The sequence below is a fragment of the Mustelus asterias genome, chromosome 13 (genome assembly GCF_964213995.1).
Source record: "Mustelus asterias chromosome 13, sMusAst1.hap1.1, whole genome shotgun sequence".
Lineage (NCBI taxonomy): Eukaryota > Metazoa > Chordata > Chondrichthyes > Carcharhiniformes > Triakidae > Mustelus > Mustelus asterias.
The window spans coordinates 5,382,020-5,405,955 of record NC_135813.1 but is presented as its reverse complement, the minus strand read 5'-3'; the positions used below and the strand labels follow the sequence as shown (position 1 = coordinate 5,405,955).

The following is a 23,936-nucleotide window of genomic DNA, read 5'->3' as shown; positions in this document are numbered from 1 at the left end:
CCGGTTTCCTCCCACAGTTCGAAAAACGTGCTGGTTAGGTGCATTGGCCGTGCTAAATTCTCCCTCGGTGTACCCGAACAGGTGCCGGAGTGTGGCAACCAGGAGATTTTCACAGTAACTTAATTGCAATGTTAATGTAAGCCTACCTGTGGTACTAAGAAATAAATAAACATTAATATATGTTAACTGTATTCTTAAATAAACTTTGATAAAAGCTCCTTAGTGGGTCATTTGAATCCTACCTGGAGTGAAACAGCTCATGCTTATCCTAGCCAAATTTAAAATGCAAAACTTATGATCTAGACTAACTTCATGAAATACCTTGGAGTTTCTGAGCTGGATTATAACACCATCCTTAAGGGACCTGGGGGTCCTTGTGCATGAGACGCAAAAACCCAGTCTGCAGGTGCAACAGGTGATCAAGAAGGCAAATGGGATGTTGGCCTATATCGCAAGGGGGATAGAATATAAAAGCAGAGATGTCTTGCTGCATCTGTACAGGGCATTGGTGAGGCCGCAACTGGAATACTGTGTGCAGTATTGGTCCCCTTATTTGCGGAAGGATATATTAGCCTTGGAGGGAGTGCAGAGAAGGTTCACCAGGTTGATACCAGAGATGAGGGGTGTTGATTATGAGGAGAGACTGAGCAGATTGGGTTTGTACTCGTTGGAATTTAGAAGGCTGAGGGGGGATCTTATAGAGACCTATAAGATAATGAAGGGGCTAGATAGAGTAGAAGTGGAGAGATTCTTTCCACTTAGAAAGGAAACTAGAACTAGAGGGCACAGCCTCAAAATAAAGGGGGGTCAGTTTAGGACAGAATTGAGGAGGAACTTCTTCTCTCAGAGGGTGGTGAATCTCTGGAATTCTCTGCCCACTGAAGTGGTGGAGGCTACCTCGTTGAATATGTTTAAATCATGGATAGATGGATTCCTGATCGGTAAGGGAATTAGGGGTTATAGGGATCAGGCGGGTAAGTGGAACTGATCCACTTCAGGTCAGCCATGATCTTATTGAATGGCGGGGCAGGCTCGAGGGGCTAGATGGCCTACTCCTGCTCCTATTTCTTATGTTCTTATGTACCCTTTAGAAGGTTTATCCAGCAACATTCACATCTCACGAAAGAATAATAAGGAAAGATTACACTTCAGAGATACTTCATTGGTTGGAAATATATATATTTTTATTTCATTCGTGGGAGATGAGTATCACTGGCTGGGCCGGCATTTGTTTCCCGTCCCGAATTGCCCTTGAACTGAGCCTCTCGCGTGGCCATTTCAGAGGGCAGTTGAGAATCAACCACATTTCTGTGACTCTGGAGTCACATGTAGGCCAGACCGGGTAAGGATGGCAGATTTCCTTCCCTAAAGGACATTAGTGAAACAGATGGGTTTTTCTGACAATCGACAATGGTTTCATGGTCATCAGTAGATTCTTAATTCCAGATTTTTTTTAAAAATTCAAATTCCACCATCTGCCGTGGCGGGATTCGAACCCGGGTCCCCAGAGCATTAGCTGAGTTTCTGGATTAATAGTCTAGCGATAATACCACGAGGCCATCACATGGCCATTTGCGTTGCTCGCTGGGCATGCCACCGAATCCACTGTTAGGGTCAGTTTCAACAGGGCTGGAAGATCCCACTGGCAGGAAGGACAGGAAAATCCTGCCACGGCGGATACAGGGGGCCATCGAAACTTCCATTCACTTCAGCGGGACTGGAAGATCCCATTGGCGGGGGGTCCAGCAAGTCCAAGAGTCCGATCATGCAAAAACTCTCTCTCGTCCTCCCCCACTGGGCCACCTGTCACTTGTTCTTAAGTTTTGCTACATCATTGTTGCAATCCCTCCCAGCTCCCACCAATCACTCTTCCAGCTGTTCCATCCCCTCTTATATTATAACATTTATAACATTATTCCCTCTCTTTAGTTCTGAATAATGGTGATGTGGACTCGAAACTTTACCTCTGTTCTCTCTGCCATAAGGCCATAAGACATAGGAGCAGAATTAGGCCACTCGGCCCATCGAGTCTGCTCCGCCATTCAATCATGGCTGATATTTTTCTCATCCCTATTCTCCTGCCTTTTCCCCACAACCCCTGATCCCCTTATTAATCAAGAACTTATCTATCTCTGTCTTAAAGACACCTGGCCTCCACAGCCTTCCGCGGCAAAGAGTTCCACAGGTTCACCACTCTCTGGCTGAAGAAATTCCTCCTCATCTCTGTTTTAAAGGATCATCCCTTTAGCCTGAGGTTGTGACCTCTGGTTCTAGTTTTTCCTACCAATGGAAACAACCTCTCCATGTCCACTCTATCCAGGCCTCGCAGTATCCTGTAAGTTTCAATAAGATCCCCCCCTACTGCCAGACCTGCTGAGTTTTTCCAGCATTCCCTGTTTGTTTCACATTCAGAAACTTTTAGACAAAAACCTCACGTGGTAGGGAGGGGGATTTAAGGAATGTCTTAAAGGAGAAAAGAGAGACAGAGAGATTCACCGGAATTCTACCGCCCCAGTCACCACGGAATTGGAGTGGGTGAGGACCAGACAACGGGAACGTCCATAGGTTCCCAGAACGTAAATCTCCGTTGGCCTTGGGTGGGATTTTGCGATCTCGCCCGAGCAAGGCCGCAAAATCCCACCCTCCGTGTCTGTCCTTCCCTCTCTCTTCAGTAAAGGTACAGTCCAAATTATGTCAACAATAAGACTACTTCAGCTTAAAATAAAAGTGTAAAACCGTTTGTTGCCAAAATAGCTTTGTTCCTTTTAAAAAACATTTAAATTTAACTTGCAAATTAACCAACAATCAACGTGTTTTTCCAAGTCTGTAAAATATAATGAGATGATCTTATTTCCTCTAGAGGGCCCTGGTAGAATGCCGATCAAATCATTTCCCTCGCTCACTGAATCTATTTTAAACAAATGAGGTCATGATCGCTGCAGTTATTGAACGAATACTCGTTTCAGTAAATTAGACCCACCGGAACCCGATGCAATAAATCAGGAGTGGCAGAGCCAGCCTTGGTTCGACCTGACGTTGCCCATTCCAGAGGTACATGGTGACAGTGGGCTATGGTATTCTCGGCATTCCGCCCAATTCCTCTGGGAGCAAACTCCAGCGGCTCAGTTGAGAAATTAACATTTATTCTCAGGTGGATGGTTTTTTCTTATGACTCCCCACATCATGCATATTCCACAATACGCATTTGCTATGGCTCACTGTTAAAGAGCTGCCTCTCTGCGACTCGGAACAATTAATTCTGAGTGGAAGCCAGAAGGGAAAGTAGAGACAAGTGTTATTTTTGATTCCCACGTCACCCACTTGGGGGTGGCACGGTGGCACAGTGGTCAGCACTGCTGCCTCACAGCGCCAGGGACCCAGGTTCGATTCCCGGCTTGTCTGTGCGGAGTCTGCACATTCTCCCCGTGTCTGCGTGGGTTTCCTTCGGGTGCTCCGGTTTCCTTCCACAGTCTGAAAGACGTGCTGGTTAGGGTGCATTGGCCGTGCTAACTTCTCCCTCTGTGTTACCCGAACAGGCGCCGGAGTGTGGCGACTAGGGGATTTTCACTTCATTGCAGTGTTAATGTAAGCCTGCTTGTGACGTTAATCAATAAACTGAAATCCTATCTGAAAGGCAGTGAACAAACGAGACTGAAAGTCGATTTGATGGAGGCGGACAAGATCCTGACAGGTTTAGATCATCGAGTCATAGAGGTTTACAGCATGGAAACAGGCCCTTCGGCCCAACTTGTCCATGCTTTTTTTAAACCCCTAAGCTAGTCCCAATTGCCCACGTTTGGCCCATATCCCTCTATACCCATCTTACCCATGTAACTGTCTAAATGCTTTTTAAAAGACAAGATTGTACCCGCCTCTATTACTACCTCTGGCAGCTCGTTCCAGACACTCACCACCCTCTGTGTGGAAAAATTGCCCCTCTTTTGTATCTCTCCCCTCTCACCTTAAACCCATGCCCTCTAGTTTTAGACTCCCCGACCTTTGGGAAAAGATATTGACGATCTAGATCAGGTCGATAAAGAAAAGCTGCTCCCATTGACTGAAGGTACAAGGACTGGGGGGCACAAATTTAAGGTAATGTACCTTAGAGATGGATGGGGCGGGCGGTTGGGTGGGGTGGGGGGGTGGGGGGGCGGGGGGCAGTGTGGGGAAGAACGTATTTTACACAGCGAGCAGTGAAGACCTGGAAATCACTGCCCACCAGGGTGGTGGAAAGAGAGACAATCAAGGATTTTGAGGGATATTGGATGAGGATTTGAGGGAAATTAACTTGCAGGAGATCATAGAGCGAGGGAATGGAATCGAATTGATCGTTCCATAGATAGCTGGCAGGGAGTTGATGGGCCGAATGGCCTTTTTTATTCATTCGTGGGACATGGGCATTGCTGGCTAGGCCAGCATTTCTTGCCCGTCCTTAATTGGCCTTGAGAAGGTCGTGGTGAGCTGCCTTCTTAGGGCGGCACAGTGGCACAATGGTTAGCACGGCTGCCTCACAGCGCCAGAGTCCCAGGTCCAATTCCGGCCTCAGATCACTGTCTGTGCAGAGTTTGCATGTTCTCCCCGTGTCTGCGTGGGTTTCCTCCGGGTGCTCCAGTTTCCTCCCACACTCCAAAGATGAGCGGGTTAGGTTGATTGGCCATGCTAAATTGTCCTTTAGTGTCAGGGGGATTAGCAAGGTAAATGTGTGGGGTTGTGGGAATAGGGCCTGGGTGGGACTGTGGTCAGTACAGACTTGTTCGGCTGAATGGCCTCTTTCTGTGCTGTTGATTCTTGAACCGCTGCAGTCCATGTGCTGTGGGTTGACTCACAATGCTGTTCGGGAGGGAATTCCAGGATTCCTCCTCTATGACTCTATTGCGATACTCATTCCAGGTGTAACACAAGAACACAAACACACAGGAATCAGGAGCAGAAGTAGGCCATTCAGCCCCTCAAGCCTGCTCCACCATTCAATAAGATCATGGCTCAACTGATTGCGGCCTTATCACCGCTGTGCTGCCTGCCACCCATGCCCCTGGCGTCTTGTCGAGCAAACATCTAACTCAGCCGAGAATATATTCCATGAGCCTTTATCTTTACCGTCTCCAGGTACGCCATTCATTACCTTCAAGCTGAGCAGTTATGAGTGCTCTCAGAGTGGAGCCTGATCATTGTTTGGCCCCAGGTCCATACGTCTACACCTTCTAGGCAGCATCACTGAATGGGAATCAGCAGCTGGGGAACAGAGTGTTTCAAACCCCCGCCTTGCCTTAGGCACCAGTGGAAGTTGCAGCATCAGTCAGTCAGCACACGCCCAGGGATTGAACCCAAACCTTGTGCTCAACTCTATGTCATCAGGTACATTTTCTCATTGGAAAGTTCCTTCACTCGTCTCAAGCTTGGCAGTGAAACATCATTTAACGCCCAGAGTGCGGGTTTCCGAGGAGAATACAGAGGCCCACCCAAGGTGCAATTTTTCTGCTTTTAACAAGAGCGCTGCCAGAATTGAGAGGTTTGATTCTGTCTCCACTTCCCGCTGCCTTGGAAAAGCAGCCAGCATAATCACGCACCCCAGACATTCTCTCTTCCACCTTCTTCAGTCAGGAAAAAGATACAAAAGTCTGAGATCACATACCAACCGACTCAAGAACAGCTTCTTCCCTGCTGCCGTCAGGCTTTTGAATGGACCTATCTCATACTAAGTTCATCTTTCTCTACACCCTAGCTATTCTGTTCGGGTACACTGAGGGAGAATTTAGCATGGCCAATGCACCTAGCCAGCATGTCTTTCAGATTGTGGGAGGAAACCCACGCAGTCTCCGCACAGACAGTGACCCAAGCCGGGAATCGAACCAGGATCCCTGGCGTTGTGAGGCAGCAGTGCTTTGCCCTGGGATATTTTACATGTAGCTGGGAGGGGCCCTGATATTACATTTCATCCGTAAAGCACCACCTGACAGAGTGCAGCATTCCCTCAGAACTGGAAACCGGTCACGCCAGACCAAGCCTCTGGCCTGAGGACTTGACGTCACAACCTTTGAAGTCAGAAGTGAGAGTGAGTCACTCCGACACAGGCTGAATCTGGGCCATTTATGGGCAGAAAAGCAAGTTGGAGCTGTTCCAATGCCGGGTGAAAAACAGGACATTCGTGGGTCGGTTTTTGCTAGACTGTGTGATGTTCCATTTGTGCCAGGACTCAAGGAGGCAACAGAAGCTCTGACCCTGGCCTTGGTCACCACCCAGCGATACCTGTTCCAGATGCAGGGAGGATTGAAATGATTTTTGTCATCCATTTTGACTGTCCAAACTCTGCAGTGGCCGAATTCTGACAATATTACAATGCACCAAGGTTGCCTTGTCCAAATTTCCAGAACACAGCGGCATCTTCTAGAATAGAATCCCAACAACACAGAAGGAGGCCACTTGGCCCATCAAGTCTGCACCAACTCTCCAGAAGAGCATCTTACCCAGGCCCTATCCCCGCAACACCACGTATTCACCCCACTAATCCTGAGACAGTAAGGGACAGTTTAGCCTAGCCAATCCACCTAACCTGCACACCGGGGTGGCACAGTGACATAGAGGTTAGCACTGCTGCCTCACAGTGCCAGGGGCCCGGGTTCGATTCCCAGCCCAGGTCACTGTCTGTGCAGAATCTGCACATTCTTCCCGGCCAGGATTTTACAACCTCGCTCGGGCAAGGCTCATAAAATCCCGCCCAAAGCCAAAGGAGGATTCCGTTCTGCGGTAAAGTTCTGGCCCCCGTGTCTATGTGGGTTTCCTCCGGGTGCTCCGGTTTCCTCCCACGGTCTGAAAGACGTGCTGGTTAGGGTGCATTGGTCATGCTAAATTCTCCCTCAGTGTACCTGAACAGGCGCCGGAGTGTGGCGACTAGGGGATTTTCACAGTACCTTCATTGCAGTGTTAATGCAAGTCTAATAAGTAACTTTAAATTTTAAATCTTTGGACGGTGGGAGGAAACCGGAGCACCCGGAAGAAACCCACGCAGACACAGGGAGAAGGTGCAGACTCCACAAAGACAGTGACTCAAGCCGGGAATCGAACCCGGGTCCCTGGCACTGTGAGGCAGCAGTGCTAACCACTGTGCCACCACGCTGTCCCAAAGGAAAGAGTGCCAATGTGACAGAAAATACCAATTAACTCCAAGGGATTAAAAATTACAGACAAGTAATAGAATATAAATTCTGACGACCTGACAGATATGCTCCAATCCATGGGCTCCAATTAAACATCGGTCTTCACATCTGGGGCAGATGCTCGGTGAAGTAGCAATGGGTTACTCATTACTCTTGAATGAGACAGGGAGAATTCTGAAGGGTGGGGAGAACAGCTCACAGAATTTGGTGTGTAAAACTGACTCACAGTTTGAGCTCCTGACCTTACTGTGCTGACATTCAGCTTTCACTCCATTCCAGATCACTGTTTCTTATGCCTCACGATATTGATGTATCTGTTGTCTATGCGCACAGTCACATCCTCTGAATGTCACTCGTCACTGTCTGTGCGGAATCTGCACGTTCTCCCCGTGTCTGCATGGGTTTCCTCCCGGTGCTCCGATTTCCTCCCACACTCCAAAGATTTGCACGATAGGAGGATTGGCCATGCTAAATTGCCCCTTAGTGTCAGGGGGATTAGCAGGGCAAATTGGCGGGGTTATGGGAATAGGGCCTGGATGGGATTAATGTCGGTGCAGACTCGATGGGCTGAATGGCCTTCTTCTGCACTGTAGGAATTCTATGATTCGATAACTTCACCTTATTTTCCCTACTAGAATGAGTCACTTTAAACTTCTCTGCATTCATTTACATCTACCCATTCTGCCAGTCTGTTAATGTCCTGCTGAAGTAAGGATAGGCAATGACACTCCCTCCATAATTACCCGCAACACCGGTGTCCTCAGCTCCTCACTATACTCCTTATACACCTATGACTGTGAGGCCAAATTCCACTCAAACTCCATTTTTAAGTTTGTTGATGGCACCATTGTAGTGGATCTGATCTCAAACAATGATGGGATGGAGTACAGGAAAGAGATAGAGAATCTGGTGAACTGGTGCAACGACAATAATCTCTCCCTCAATGTCAATGAAACGAAGGAGATTGTCATCGACTTCAGGAAGCGTATTGGAGAACATGAGAACATGCCCCTGTCTACATCAATGGGAATGAAGTGGAAATAGTTGAGAGCTTCAAGTTTCTAGGTGTCCAGATCACCAACGGCCTGTTCTGGTCCCCCCCATGCGGATGCTATAGTTAAGAAAGCCCACCAACGCCTCCAGTTTCTCAGGAAGCTAAGGAAATTTGGCATGTCCACTCCAACTCTCACTAAATTTTAAAGATGCATCATAGAAAACATTTTTTTTGGTTGTATCACAGCTTGGTATGGCTCCTGCTCTGACCAAGACCGTAAGAACCTACACAGGGTTGTGAACGATGCCCAATCCACCACGCAAACCAGCCTCCCATCCATTGACTCTGTCTACACTTCCCGCTGCCTCGGAAAAGCAGCCAGCATAATAAAGGACCCCACGCACCCTGGACATTCTCCCTTCCATCTTCTTCTGTCAGGAAAAAGATACAAAAGTTGCACATAGCAACCGACTCAAGAACAGCCTCTTCCCTGCTGCCATCAGACTTTTGAATGGACCCAACTTATATTAAGCTGATTTTTCTCTACATCCTAGCTATGACTGCACTCTCTCCTTTCCTTCTCTATGAACAGTATGTTTTGTCTGTAGAGCACACAAGAAACAATACTTTTCACTGTATCCCACTACATGTGACAATAATAAATCAAATCAAATCAATGCCATTGGACATCCAGATTGATTCTGGGGATGAAAAGTTGACGGTTGAGGAGAGATTAAACAGTTTGGGCTTATACCCGCTGGAGTTTAGGAGGATGAGAGGGGATGTGATCGAGGTATATAAAATTTTAAAAGGGATTGATAAAGTAAATGTAGACCAAATGTTTCCTCTAATGGGACAATCTCAAACAAGAGGTCGCAGGTATAGGTTGAGAGGCGGTAGATTTAAAACTGAGATGAGGAGGAACTACTTCTCGCAGAGGGTGGTGAATTTGTGGAACTCGCTGCCCCATAGCGCGGTGGAATCTGAATCATTGAATGGCTTCAAGAAAGAGATAGATATATTTCTAATAAAGAAAGGGTTAAGGGGATATGGGGAACAGGTGGGGAGGTGGATTTGAGACCAGGGAGAGATCAGCCATGATCTGATTGAATGGCGGAGCAGGCTCGAAGGGCTGAATTTGCCGACTTCTGTGCCTAATTCCAATGTCCGCATGTTTGTATGTTCCCATGTTTGTCTGTTCCTATGTTCCTATGTTCCCATGTTCCTATATCCCCATGCTCCTAAGGTCCCATGTTCCTATGCTCCCATGTTCCAATGCTCTCATGTTTCTATATTCCCATGTTTGTATGTTCCCATGTTCCTATGTTCCCATGTTTCTATATTCCCATGTTCCCATGTTCCTATATTCCCATGTCCCTATATCCCTATGTTCCCATGTTTGTATGTTACCATGTTACATTTATATGTTCCTATGTCCATGATCCTATGTTTCAATGTTCTTATATTCCCATGTTCCTTTGTTCCCATGCTCCACTGTTAATATATTTTCAAATTTTTGTATGTTCTCATGTTCCCATGTTCCCATGCTCCCCTGTTCCTATGTCCCCATGTTCCCATGCTCCCCTGTTCCTATGTTCCCATGTTCCTATGTTCCCCTGTTCCTATGTTCCCATGCTTCCCTGTCCCCATGTTCCCATGCTCCCCTGTTCCTTTGTTCCCCTGTTCCTATGTTCCCATGCTCCCCTGTTCCTATGTTCCCATGTTCCTATGTTCCCCTGTTCCTATGTTCCCATGCTCCCCTGTTCCTATGTTCCCATGTTCCTATGTTCCCCTGTTCCTATGTTCCCATGCTCCCCTGTTCCTATGTTCCCATGTTCCTATGTTCCCCTGTTCCTATGTTCCCATGCTCCCCTGTTCCTATGTTCCCATGCTCCCCTGTTCCTATGTTCCCATGTTCCCCTGTTCCTATGTTCCCATGCTCCCCTGTTCCTATGTTGCCATGTTCCTATGTTCCCCTGTTCCTATGTTCCCATGTTCCTATGTTGCCCTGTTCCTATGTTCCCATGATCCCCTGTTCCTATGTTCCCATGTTCCCCTGTTCCTGTGTTCCCATGCTCCCCTGTTCCTATGTTGCCATGTTCCTATGTTCCCCTGTTCCTATGTTCCCCTGTTCCTATGTTCCCATGCTTCCCTGTCCCCATGTTCCCATGCTCCCCTGTTCCTATGTTCCCCTGTTCCTATGTTCCCATGTTCCTATGTTCCCATGCTCCCCTGTTCCTATGTTCCCATGTTCCTATGTTCCCCTGTTCCTATGTTCCCATGCTCCCCTGTTCCTATGTTCCCATGTTCCTATGTTCCCCTGTTCCTATGTTCCCATGCTCCCCTGTTCCTATGTTCCCATGTTCCCCTGTTCCTATGTTCCCAACCTCCCCTGTGCCTATGTTGCCATGTTCCTATGTTCCCCTGTTCCTGTGTTCCCATGCTCCCATGTTCCCCTGTTCCTATGTTGCCATGTTCCTATGTTCCCATGTTCCCCTGTTCCTATGTTCCCAACCTCCCCTGTGCCTATGTTGCCATGTTCCTATGTTCCCCTGTTCCTGTGTTCCCATGCTCCCATGTTCCCCTGTTCCTATGTTCCCATGCTCCCCTGTTCCTATGTTGCCATGTTCCTATGTTCCCATGCTCCCCTGTTCCTATGTTGCCATGTTCCTATGTTCCCATGCTCCCCTGTTCCTATGTTGCCATGTTCCTATGTTCCTGTCCTGTGCTCCCCACAGGTAAACTCTTAGAACTGATTCAGGAGCCTGGAAATCAACCAATTAGCTGCCAGACTGAGCTAACCAATCGGATCCCAGCGTCAGTTAGCCAATCAGAGTGCCAGCGCTGCGTCCAACCAATCGGCGAGGCAATATGAGGACATGGTGCGATATCGGCCAATCGGCGGGGGCCTTTTAACCTTTGCGGGGCAGGTGGACCAATCAGAAGGGCTGTTTCACCCGGAGCTCCACCCCCCCGAGCCGGCGACCAATCATTGTTGACCGCTTGGCGGGGGTAGCCAATCCGGGGCGGGGAGGCGCGGCCAATGGGCGTCGCGGGTTTGGCCGCGGGAGGCAGTGAGGTAGCGGAGAGCGAGGGAGCCGCTCTGTGAGGAGGGCGATAGGGGCAGCGTGTCCAAATTCACCCCGGGGCCCGGGCGAAGGATTTCCCCCCCCCCCGCTGAAGGAAGCCCTCTCCCCGGCTCGGAACACCGTAGCTCGGTGCCCATGCCCGGCTCCCGGCGGCACGGATGCGGCCCGAGCGCCGAGCCCTGTGTCCCCGGGCCTGAGTCCCGTCCCCAGTCGGCGGCCCCAGGCTGGGCGCCGGCCTCGAGCCGCCGCAGGCCTGCGCCGTCCGACTGCTGATCCTCCCCGCGCTGTCCCTGTGCCGCCGCCGCCGCTGCCGGTGTCGTTCACCCCCGGATTGAGCGGGAGGCGCCTCTCCCGCCCCCCGGAGCCCATGGCTTTCATCATGAAGAAGAAGAAGTTCAAGTTCCAGACCTTCTTCAGCCTGGAGGAACTGGCCGCCGTCCCCTTCGTCAACGGGGTGCTCTTCTGTAAGATCCGCCTCCTGGATGGGGGGGATTTCACCCAACTCTCCACCAGGTAAACACCCAGCCCTGCCCACACTCTATCCACTAGCCACTTTAACTTGATTTAATATTGTCACATGTATTATCATGCGATGAAAAGTATTCTTTCTTATGTACTATACAGACAAAGCATACCGTTCATAGAATACAGAGGGGGAAAGGATTTATTATTGTCACGTATTAGTATACAGTGAAAAGTATTGTTTCTTGCGCACTATTACAGACAAAGCATACAGTTCATAGAATACAGAGGGGGAAAGGATTTATTATTGTCACATGTATTAACATACAGTGAAAAGTATTGTTTCTTGCGCGCTATACAGACAAAGCATACCGTTCATAGAGAAGGAAAGGAGAGCGTGCAGAATGTAGTGTTACAGTCATAGCTAGGGTGTAGAGAAAGATCAACTTAATGCAAGGTAGGTCCATTCAAAGGTCTGACAGCAGCAGGGAAGAAGCTGTTCTTGAGTCGGTTGGTACGTGATCTCAGATTTTTGTATCTTCTTCCCGACGGAAGAAGGTGGAAGAGAGAATGTCCGGGGTGCGTGGGGTCCTTTGGTTTGATTTGATTTATTATTGTCACATGTATTAGTATACAGTGAAAAGTATTGTTTCTTGTGCACTATACAGACAAAACATACCATTCATAGAGAAGGAAAGGAGAGGGTGTAGAATGTAGTGTTACAGTGAGAGTTAGGGTGTAGAGAAAGATCAACTTAGTGCGAGGTAGGTCCATTCAAAAGTCTGACGGCAGCAGGGAAGAAGCTGTTCTTGAGTCAGTTGGTACGTGACCTCAGACCTTTGTATCCTTTTCCCGACGGAAGAAGGTGGAAGAAAGAATGCCCGGGATGTGTGGGATGTTGTTGTCTGGGATGGAGCATTTGAGCTATAAGGAGAGGCTGGATAGGCTTGGATTGTTTTCTTTAGAGTAGAGAAGGCTGAGGGGGGACATGATTGAGGTGTATAAGAGGGGTTTGGACAGGGTGAGTCGGGAGCCTCTTGGCTCAGGGGTCAATCCCGAGTGGGGCACAGTTTTAGGTTAAGGGGCAGGAGATTCAAAGGAGATTTGAGAAAAACATTTTTCACTGAGGGTGGTGGGAATCTGGAATGCACTGCCTGGGAAGACAGTGGAGGCCGGAAACCTCTCAACGTTTAAAAAAAAATTTGAACGGGCACTTGAAATATCATAACATTCAAGGATATGGGACAAGTGCTGGAAAACGGGATTAGTACTCCTTTAGTAGTAGTTATTGTCGGTGCAGACTCGATGGGCTGAAGGGTCTTTTCTGCGCTGTATGACTCCATGACCCTTCATAAACCCCATCGCCCCTGTGGCTGCAACCCAGCGGGGAGAGAAGGAAGCTATCCCTCAGGCTGCTGAAGCAAGTTGTACTTCACCATGCCCCAAACAAGGACATGTCTCTCTGCTTTTAAACCTGTGCAAGTCCAGAAAATTTGATTCCCTCTTGAAATCATTATTGACAAGTGATGTACACGGCGGTGTATGGTTCCCACTTGACTTCCACTTTTAGTCTATTGGGGCACAATTGTGACAGTATCCTGGATTGTAAGTTGCAGAAGGCTCAAGTGACATTGCAAGCACAGCCTGTTTTGGGTCTGCGCTGGTTTACCCCGAGATGTTTTTTTTAAAAAAAGGTTATTTATTAGTCACAAGTGAGGCTTGCATTAACACTGCAATGAAGTTACTGTGAAATTCCCCTAGTCGCCACACTCCGGCGCCTGTTCGAGTCAATGCACCCTAACCAGCATGTCTTTCACGCTGTGGGAGGAAACACAGTAAGAAGTCTCACAACACCAGGTTAAAGTCCAACAGGTTTATTTGGTAGCAAAATCCACTATGAAACCCACACAGACACTGGGGAGAACATGCAAACTCCACACGGTTGGTGACCCAAGCTGGGAATCGAACCCAGGTCCCTGGAGCTATGAGACAGCAGCGCTAATGACTGTGCCATGTGACCATACAGAGAAGTGTCAAGCTTGTTTCTTTTTGCAAATTTAATTTTGCCTTGATGCTAACCTGTTGGTTCACTGTGCAGCAGCAATCAGCAATGCAAATTGAGTGCTGGGCTAAACTGTACGAGTCTGGAGGATGTAGTGCAACCACTGAACTGTGCTCTGGTCGGATCACTTTGGGTCTGCTTGGTTCAGCTCACTAATGCATGGCGGATGTTTTAAGCAGGTTAGGCAGAGAGTCACAATACTGACTGATTAATACCCCAGGGCGAAGCAATGACCAAAGAGTGGAAAAACCAGGGGTTTTCTGTCCGTAAAGGAGGTATCTGGGAGGTGGATTATCGGATCAGTCATGATCTCATTGGTGGAGCAGACTTGATGGGCCGAATGGCTTCCTTCTCCTATGTCTTATGGTCTCATTGAGGGATGGTAAAGATAAATGTGCAAAATGACAAGTTAAACTTTAGGAACAGAACAAGGAGGACGCAGAGTCAAACTGGTGAAGGCAAATTTTGAGACGCTGGCAAGTTCTTCACATTAAATAAAACAGGAAAAAGGTGGAAATATTCATCCGTTTTGACGGCTTCCGTTGAGAGCAAATCAGTTCTGGGATGTGGACCATTCTACAAAGCGTAATGTCAGTGGAGCTCCAGGTAATGGAGCAGAGGCAAAATCTAGGATTATAGAGTAAAACTTGAATGCCTACAGCTGCCTCAAAGCCCTTTAAAACCAGTAGAGTACTTTTGGGGCATAACCTTGGTGGTAGTATAGAAAACATGGTGGTTAATTTATGCACAGTAAGATCCAGCATTGTGGTAACCTGATTGTGACGAATGGTTCATATGACAGTTCAGGTATTATCTGAACATTATCAAGAGCACTCCCAGATATCTATTATCTACATATTCTGAAGGGGAATTTGTCTAATTATTAGTTCACTCACATTCGCAGGATTATTCTTTTGTGCCTTCAGTTTCCTTGGCATGTGGTTGGAATGTCGCCCTTCAGTTGAGAAGGTTGAAGGGATAACTTGACTTGAGATGAGGAGAATGTTTGGTGGTAGACGCAGAGAAGATGTTGTTTCTTCTGGGAGAGACAAACTAGGGTCCACTAATAAATCCAATTTTGGGAAAACCTTCATCCAGAGAGTGGTTGGAATGTGAACTCGCTGCCACAAGGTGTGGTTGAGGCAAATGGTTTAGATGTGTTTAAGGGTAAGCTTGAGGGACACGGGAGAGAGAAAGAATAGGAAGTTATGTCAATCAGATTAGGTGAAGAAGATGGAATGAGGCTTGTATAGATCATAAACACCAGCATGGACCAGTGGAGCCATGTGGTGGCACGATGGCACAGTGGTTAGCACTGCTACCTCACAACACCAGGGACCCGGGTTCAATCCCAGGTTTAGGTCATTGTCTGTGCGGAGTCTGCACGTTCTTCCCGTGTCTGTGTGGGTTTCCCCCAGGTGCTCCAGTTTCCCCCGGTGGTCCAAAAGACGTACTGGTTAGGTGCATTAGCCATGCTAAATCCTCCCTCTGTACCCAAACAGGTGCCGGAGTATGGTGACTAGAGGATTTTCACAACTTTATTGCAGTGTTAATGTAAGCCTACTTGTGACTAATAAATGAATAAACGTGGCCTCTCTGTAAATTACACTCTGTTGGAAATCTGGAGGGTTTTTACAGATTGCAGTTGTGCAAATGGTATTATGTCATCTGTGTCAACTGGCAAGTGATATAGAGCTTTTTGGGACTGCCTCCAAAATGTGAGTTTTTATTTATTTTTGACTTGGCTAGATCTCCCACCCACTTTTTCTTTTAAGGATGGTCGTTTATTTTAGCAAAGGGCAATGCAATTTGTTAGGTTTAGGAAACTGTTCAGTGATTATTCTTTATCCATCAATCCAGAGATTTAATTATTTGGCCATGAACACATCACAGCAAAGCTCAGTCCTGACCCTCAGTTAACCGTGATCCCGGCTGATTTATTTCCCTGCCCAGTTTTTGGGCATGGTCAAACCAAACACCGCACACACACCGTTACCCCTTCAACTGGCATAGCATGAATGTGTGATTGAAGGCTGGGCCCTCCTGTTCTGGATGGTTCTGTTTGGCAATAACATTTAACCTCTGTCAAGGAGCTCCGAGAATGAAGCTGGACTAAGTGCTCTCTTATCTGTCACTGCAAACATTTTAGCGCCTTTTATACAGATTTGAGAGTTGCACTCAGTGACAGTCTTGCCATTTGCCTTTGAAAACATTGTTATGCAGATTTGAAGGAAGATTTTGAATCCACACTTATCTCCCACATCACTTTGTCCTTGAACCTGCGAATACTTCCAAGTCTGATCTGATGAATTAGATTTTGTCCTTAAATCCTTTGGCAATATGGTACATTGCTTTGATTTTTTTTTTTAGAATTCAGAAATGGCCTGATTTGAGTTATAGTTCATTTTTGTCTTTTTGTAGTCAGCAGCAGAAGTCAGGTTATGTGACAGTATTATGTTCTGTTACAGTTATAAGGACATCAGGGCTATTTGATATTACTCTTACAGTTGTCTGATACAGCTTTTTTTTATGCTGTGACCCAGAAAATAGAAGGTTTTGAATAACTTGCTGAAATGTATTGGAACAGAACTCTCCTTGTCATTGTTTCTCCCCAGGTTAATGTCCAGGGATGTAGACAAGAATGTTTTGCAGGCCAGAAATTCTCTGGTTAAATCTGGCAAACGCAACTGCGCTCTGAGTTTCTTAGTTGATAACGGAATAAAACAGGTTACAGCAAATGATGTGGTCCTTTTCCCATGAGCCCACCAGTGGAAAAAGTTACGTGTCAGCGATATTGGCATTGTTGGTGTTCATTGAATGACTTGGAGCAGGAATGGAGAAATGTGGTGCAGATGTTATTTCTGATGTGAAGCAAAGCAGTGGCGGAATTGGAAGAGTGTTGAGTGATCAGTGTGTCAGCAAGTCACTGATAGTGGTGAGCCTCTGCAGTCAGAGCGCAGATAAAACCACATATATAAAAAGCATTGAAATGCTCTCCATTTTTGCTGTGATTGTAGACTGGTGTCGCACAAAAATATGGGATGTAAAACCTTTCCGGATATTGCATTGCATGTGTAATTGTATGGACAGTTCTGAAACGATTTATTGGGATTTTGCTTATTTATTTTGGTCAGACTAAATTGCAGTCTCCCAGACTACCCCGGGATGGTTTTGGGGTCCAATTTGTGCAGCTTTTAAACAAGTTTTTAAAAATGGAGAACGATTAACAAATATCAAAATGCTCAACGTGAAAGGAGGAGTGGAGCTGCTCAGAGTGAGTTCAACTTGGAAACCAAACCCATTAGAAGCAAAACAAATTACCCTTAAATTAACCAAGCTAGCACTGAAGCTGTGGGATTACACAGCCCTGCAGAAAGGATTCCTGAGGGATTTCTTGCTCTTTGCATAACTTGGATCAAGTAAGTTTGCAAGGACACCATTGTGGGACACAGTTCTGTCAGGTTTAAAAAAAAAATCAAGACTGGTTTGCGCTTGTAAAAGGCACTATATACTTTATAGAGGCAAAGGAATGCTTTTGAAATGTAGCCACTGTTATCACGTGGCAAACCAGTTGTGCACAGCAAGATCCCACAGACAGCAACGTGAGAATGACCAGATAATCTGTGTTTTGTGATAAAAGCAAATTACCGCTGGGTGCTGGAATCTGAAACCAAAAGAGAAAATGTTGGAAAATCTCAGCAAGACGGTCTGGCAGCATCTGTAAGGAGAGAAAAAGACCTGACGTTTCGAGTCCAGATGACTCTTTGCCAACGCTAAATTCTCTCTATGGACTGGCATTAGCAGCCTTTCCCCTGGTTTTTGTGGCTATGACTCATCTTTCATTCCCTCCTCCTGCAGTATAAATATCTCCCACTCTCTGTGCCTTTTAGCTTTGACAAAGGGTCATCTGGACTCAAAATGTCAGCTCTTTTCTCTCCTTACAGATGCTGCCAGACCTGCTGAGATTTTCCTGTGTTTTGTGATGTTTGAGGAAAAAGTATGGGCTGACACACCCTGAAGAGTGCCTATGCTCTGTTTTTAAACAGTGCTGTGGGGTCTTTGCCCACTTGAGAGGACAGAGGGGCTGTGGTGGAATGTCTTAGCAAAGCACCTCTGACGGGGCAGTCCTTCTGCAGTATCGCACTGAGCTGCATTGGAGTGGTTAAGGGATTCAGTTTCCCCTTCTACTAAATTCAGCGTCAAACCTTGGAAGCAGCACAGCTTTCCCCTGGAAATGAAGAAATTCAGAATGCAAATCTCTTGCATTTGTCCGATTCAGACAGAAATTCAGACTTTGATTCCCTTCGTGTATGGAGTGGAGAGCCAGGTTCATTGTGAGATCACTCTCTCTCTCTCTCCACTGACCCTCTGTATTTACTTCAAATGAACAGTCCTGTAAAATGAGACTTGACGGGCACTCTGCTGGATTTATATCCTTCAGATTTATTTTCACCCGTGCTGTCATTTTTATTTCTCTCTTGCCCGTACTTGTAAATTTATTTAATGATCTCCCAAACGATCTCTTGCTCGCCCAGCTGGACAGGTGCTTCCTCTGCTAATGTTTGCTTTTGAATCAGCGGGAGGTTGGTTAGCTTTATGAGATTTAAATGTTGTTTTTTTCGCCCCCTTTAGGGAAACGGTACCTGGGCTGCTCGGATAGCTTTGGACTCGCTGTTGGTGGGGGCAGTGCGATTAGATGTGTAAACGTGTAATCCATCTCTCATCGCAGCATGCTGGTGCAATGCATTCCCCCTTTGACATTTTTTTTCAAAAACCAGCAAGTGGGGCGGCACAGTGCTTAGCACTGCTGCCGCTCAGCGCCAGGGACCCGGGTTCGATTCTCGGCTCGGGCCACTGTCTGATTCCAGCCTTGGGGGACTCTGTCTGTCTGTGCGGAGTTTGCATGTTCTTCCCGCGTCTGCATGGATTTCCTCTGCGTGCTCCGGTTTCCTCCCACAGACCAAGGATGTGCAAGTTTGGTGGATTGGGCACGGTAAATTGCCCCTCAGTGTCTCAAAATGTGTAGGTTAGGGGGATTTGTGGGGTTACGGGAATAGGGCCTGGGTAAGATGCTCCATGATGTGGAGAAGCCGGCGTTGGACTGGGGTGAACACAGTAAGAAGTCTCACAACACCAGGTTAAAGTCCAACAGGTTTATTTGGTAGCAAATAAATTTGCTACCAAATAAACCATAGAACCATAGAAAATTACAGCTCAGAAACAGGCCTTTTGGCCCTTCTTGTCTGTGCCGAACCATTTTATGCCTAGTCCCACTGACCTGCACTTGGACCATATCCCTCCACACCTCTCTCATCCATGAACCCATCCAAGTTTTTCTTAAATGTTAAAAGTGACCCCGCATTTATAGAACCATAGAAAAAACCTGTTGGACTTTAACCTGGTGCTGTGAGACTTCTTACTAAGATGCTCCATGCAGTGCAAGAGTGCACGCAGACCCGATGGGCCAAATGGTCTCCTTCGGCAATGTAGGGATTCTGATTCTAAGTGAATTTACGTTTCTGAGCCATTTGTTGATTTTGATTGCAGTTCATTTCAGGTTTCGCAAAGGTTGAGTAATAAAAGGATAGGTATCCGTATAAATCACATGGTGTAATAGTCTGTAAAGCTGCCTACTACTTCAGGAGGCAGAGATGCTTTAGTGTAATTTGTGCAAGCTGAGTGAGTGGGCAGGTGCATGGCTGATGCAGTATAATGTCGATAAATGTGCGGTTATGCACTTTGGTAGCAAAAACAGGAAGGCAGATTATTATCTGAATGGCTATAGGTTGAGAGGGGGGAATGTGCAATGAGACCTGGGCTGTTCTCCCCTTGGAGGGGGCGAGCTGAGGGGTGGTGATTTAACCTGAGGATCATCACACCTCAGGCAAGTGCAAGGTTGAGAAGGGGGCAGGGAGTGGTTTTCATGGGTAACCTCAGCCTGTACGGGAATTAGAAATAGAATAGATCATAGAAACCCTACAGTGCAGAAGGAGGCCATTCGGCCCATCGAGTCTGCACCGACCACAATCCCGCCCAGGCCCTACCCCCACATATTTACCCACTAATCCCTCTAACCTACGCATCTCAGTACTCTAAGGGGCAATTTTTAACCTGGCCAATCAACCTAACCCGCACGTCTTTGGACTGTGGGAGGAAACCGGAGCACCCGGAGGAAACCCACGCAGACACGAGAATTGAACCTGCACTGTTGGCATCACTCTGCATCACAAACCAGCCGTCCAGCCAACTGATCTGAACCTGACCCACAATATATAATGCATGGATTAATAATGCTTTTACAAAAACAGGTCTTTAATTTTGTGCCAATCTGTGCTTCTCCGTGTGCGCTCTCCTCTTACTCTGTCTGATACTCGTGGCAGCTGCGTGCCACGCTTCCAAGATTTTCAGACTGGTTGGCAAAGCCCCAGGGGTGGTGGACCCTAAATTGAGAACCCCTGTTCGAGTGCATGTGAAATTTATTGATATGAGTAGTGATTGCGCAGAGGTTAACCACTGGGCAGATTGGGGAAGCGAGAGTTTTAGCAATCTTGGGCTTTTGTAGTTTTAAGACATCCTATCGAGCATTTTAATTCTGGTCAGACTCCTGATCGGAGTCTGTGAAACTGTTGAAATGATCTGTATGTTGTATCTTGTTCTTTTGTAATGAACCGTGACCCATTAAATTTACTGTTAAATCAGCGAGAGTAAAAGTTACAGCAAAATAACATTGCTCTTAGTTCATAGAATCAGTAAAAAGGCTCACAACACCAGGTTAAAGTCCAACAGATTTATTTGGTATCATGAGCTTTCGGAGCGTCGCTCCTTCGTCACTCACCTGATCAAGGAGCAGTGCTCCGAAAGCTCGTGATACCAAATAAACCTGTCAGACTTTAACCTGGTGTTGTGAGACTTCTTACTGTGTTTACCCTCGTCCAACGCCGGCATCTCCACTTCATAGCATCTCACAATCTACAGTGCAGAAGGAGGCCATTCGGCCCATCGAGCCTGCACCGACAATTCCACCTAGGTCTTATCCCTGTAACCCTCCTAATCTACCCTCCTAATCCCCCTGACACTAATTGGCAATTTAACACGGCCAATCAACCTAACCCGCACATCTTTGGAGTGTGGGAGGAAACCGGAGCACCCGGACGAAACCCACGCAGACACGGGGAGAATGTGCAGACTCTACACAGACAGTGACCCAAGCCAGGAATTGGGGGTCTCTGGCGCTGTGAGGCAGCAGTGCTAACAACTGTGCCACTGGCATGCCGCCCATGGCAGTTTACATAACTTTAAGCTTTTTATTATTTTAAATATACAATGCCCTTCGTTTTACGGTCTTTTAGTTTCTAGAGTGAGTTCTGTTTCTGAACCCTGTTGAATTCACAGTGGATGCCACAGTACTGGACCTTCAAACCTGAAAATACAGAGTCTGAATCCCGTCCAGAGGAAAAAAACTTAACACGGGAGCTACCGCATTATCACCAGCTGGTTTACTAGCTTTCTTCAAGGAAAGGTACCTGCCAACCACAACCATCTGGCCTTAATGTGGCTCCAGTCCACACTTGCTTAAAGCCTTATGACCTAGTGAACCACTTACTTTTACAATCACTATGGAACATCACTACGTTCCCAGGGCAACTAGGAGGGGGCAATAAATGTGGCCATGCCAGTGCCAGCAAGGACAACTTTTTTAAAAAAGCCTTTCACAAAATTTCACACACTGTCTGAGATCTGGCTTCAGCAGTGATCTTTGGAAAGTTAGAATAATTTGTTTGGACTTGTAATCAAGTGCCCTTGATCTATTTTTATATATTGATTTATTCCTTTTTCGATAACAGCTTTGTGTTGATCACAGACCTTGTGAATGTCACATACTGTTTCCTGATACTACTGATATGCCGTGGCTGTAGGTTTGCATGTTACATCATGTTTTCATTTATTTTTTCCTGATTACATAAAAATTATAATCTGTTTAAAGATCAGTTTGGAAGAGCCATTCTTTTCCAATGGTGTTTGTCCAGTATAAAGGCAAGGCTTTGTTTGAAGTGAAAGATGGTGCCCTTTCTCTGAGGGAAAGTCTTGACACCATGTCTCAGTGAAAGGAGGATTTATTTCTCACAACGGAGGCCATTCCAAATTTGTATTTACATTTTTAATTTATTAGTGTCACAAGTAGCCTTACATTGAAGTTACTGTGAAAATCCCCTCGTCGCCACACTCCGGCACCTCTTCGGGTACATTGAGGGAGAATTTAGCACGGCCAATGCACCCTAACCAGCACGTCTTTCAGACTATGGGAGGAAACCGGAGCACCCGGAGGAAACCCACGCGGACACGGGGAGAGTTTGCAGACTCCGCACAGACAGTGACCCAAGCCGGGAATTGGACCCAGGTCCCTGGCGCTGTGAGGCAGCAGTGCTAATTACTGTGCTAGCTCCTGTTCCTTCCATTTACCGTAAGGTATACGGATTAAAAACATAAATTTGCTTTTCATTTGACCTGACATACCAAGCAGGTAAACATATTTGGTCCACAAACGCAAGATGCTCTTGTAGAACCATTTCGTGAACAATCCTACAAAACTTACAATTTTTATTTTCTGCTTTCCCTCCCCTGGTGCTAGCTCTTACTAAGGTCCCCATGTGAGTATAGCAAAAAAACTGCCTTGTTCAAATTGTTATCCTTTGTACGTGTTGCTAGAGAATGATCACTGGCAGGCTACCTGAGCCCCATCCTGACCGACCTGGAGTGTGTGCGTACATACAAACATTCAGGCCAGAGGCAATAAATAGCCATCAGTGTTGAAACCATGGCAAGGCCTATTGATTTCCTGCCCCGAGCCCAAGGGTGCGGAGAACACTTGGAAACATCTTCACCGCTGTTGCTGCTGATGTCGACTCTCTTCCCAGATGAAAGATCAAATTCTGTATGACGGAAGCTAGGACACTGACCCACAGATATAAATAGTTGCTAATAGTGGCTCTCATCCTCAAAAATCAATAGAAGGAACTTGCATTTATTCAGCACTTCCACGACCTCAGTGCTTTGCATCCAATGAGGTGCATAAAGATATTCTTTTTTGTAACTTAGTGGTTTGCTTCCCTGTGTGACTGTTTGAAAGTATTTGGTAATGGAATGTACGTGTTCAATCATTACACATCTCTTGGTTGTGCAGAAGCTGAGGTTATTCCTGTACAACAAAGCCACTGAGCAATGATGGGAAAGACGATATTAGTTCTGGGGCTTTTCGTGGATTGTCTCACAAACCTTCCAGTCTGTTGAGATGTTGACTAAATGTTAATTTGGATGACCGAGCTTCTTGCAGTACTTTGCCTACAAGTACAGTTTGTGCGGTGACTCAAGTTTAGGGCTTGTGCTGCGTATTTTCTGCATGACCACAAGTGAATTATGATGGAGGATCCAAGTAACTAAACACAACGCGCCACCACGGTTTTAATCTACCAAAATCCAGATCCAAGATGATTGCTGTATTCTATTGATGCAGTATTTTAATTTTGTTTGAGTTCAAACCACTTGGATGAGCTGTAGTTAGCAGGTGTATTACTGAATCTCGTCTGCCAGCCAGTTTCTGTACTTAAAACCCAGCCAGGATCTTTCTGAACACTGAATAATGCAAAATCTGAGCAATTTAAATTAGCTGGTATTTGTATTTCACATTTCAGGCAGTTTTTGGTGTTTGTATTCATCGTGTTTTGTGGTTTCAGCCATTGTGCAAATATGGGAAAGAACTGCACACCTGATTGTGCCTTGTTCAAACATGCGCACGGGTTAGCTTTACTTATAGAGTCATAGAATCCTACAGTGCAGGAAGAGGCCATTTTGCCCATCGAGTCTGCACCAACTACAGTCCCTCCCACCCTATCCCCATAACCCCATGCATTTACCCTAGCTAGTTCCTCTGACACTAAGGGGCAATTTGGCATGGACATTCAATCTAACCCACGCATCTTTGGAGTGTGGGAGGAAACTGGAGCACCCGGAGGAAACCCGCGCAGACACGGGGAGAACGTGCAGACTCCGCACAGGCAGTGACCCAAGCCGGGAATCGAACCCAAGTCCCTGGCACTGTGAGGCAGCTGTGCTAACCACTGTGCCACCGTGCCGTTACTGATAACCTTTTTCGTTTTTTCACTCTGAACTTTCTTCAG

The 23,936-nt window shown here is 46.7% G+C and overlaps 1 protein-coding gene and 1 long non-coding RNA gene across 4 annotated transcripts in view; both read left to right on the top strand.

Annotated features, from left to right (window-relative positions):
• The window catches only part of LOC144502391 (uncharacterized), a 680,705-nt gene that overhangs the window by 55,683 nt on the left and 601,086 nt on the right, over positions 1–23,936 (top strand). The gene's annotated exons all lie outside the window — the stretch shown is intronic.
• The window catches only part of LOC144502384 (early estrogen-induced gene 1 protein-like), a 125,896-nt gene continuing 113,168 nt past the window's right edge, over positions 11,209–23,936 (top strand). For both annotated transcript variants that reach the window (XM_078226247.1, XM_078226246.1), the window contains exon 1: positions 11,209–11,750. In XM_078226247.1, coding sequence (XP_078082373.1) covers positions 11,605–11,750 — 146 coding nt within the window. In that variant the 5' untranslated portion in view covers positions 11,209–11,604. The remainder of the gene's footprint in view (positions 11,751–23,936) is intronic.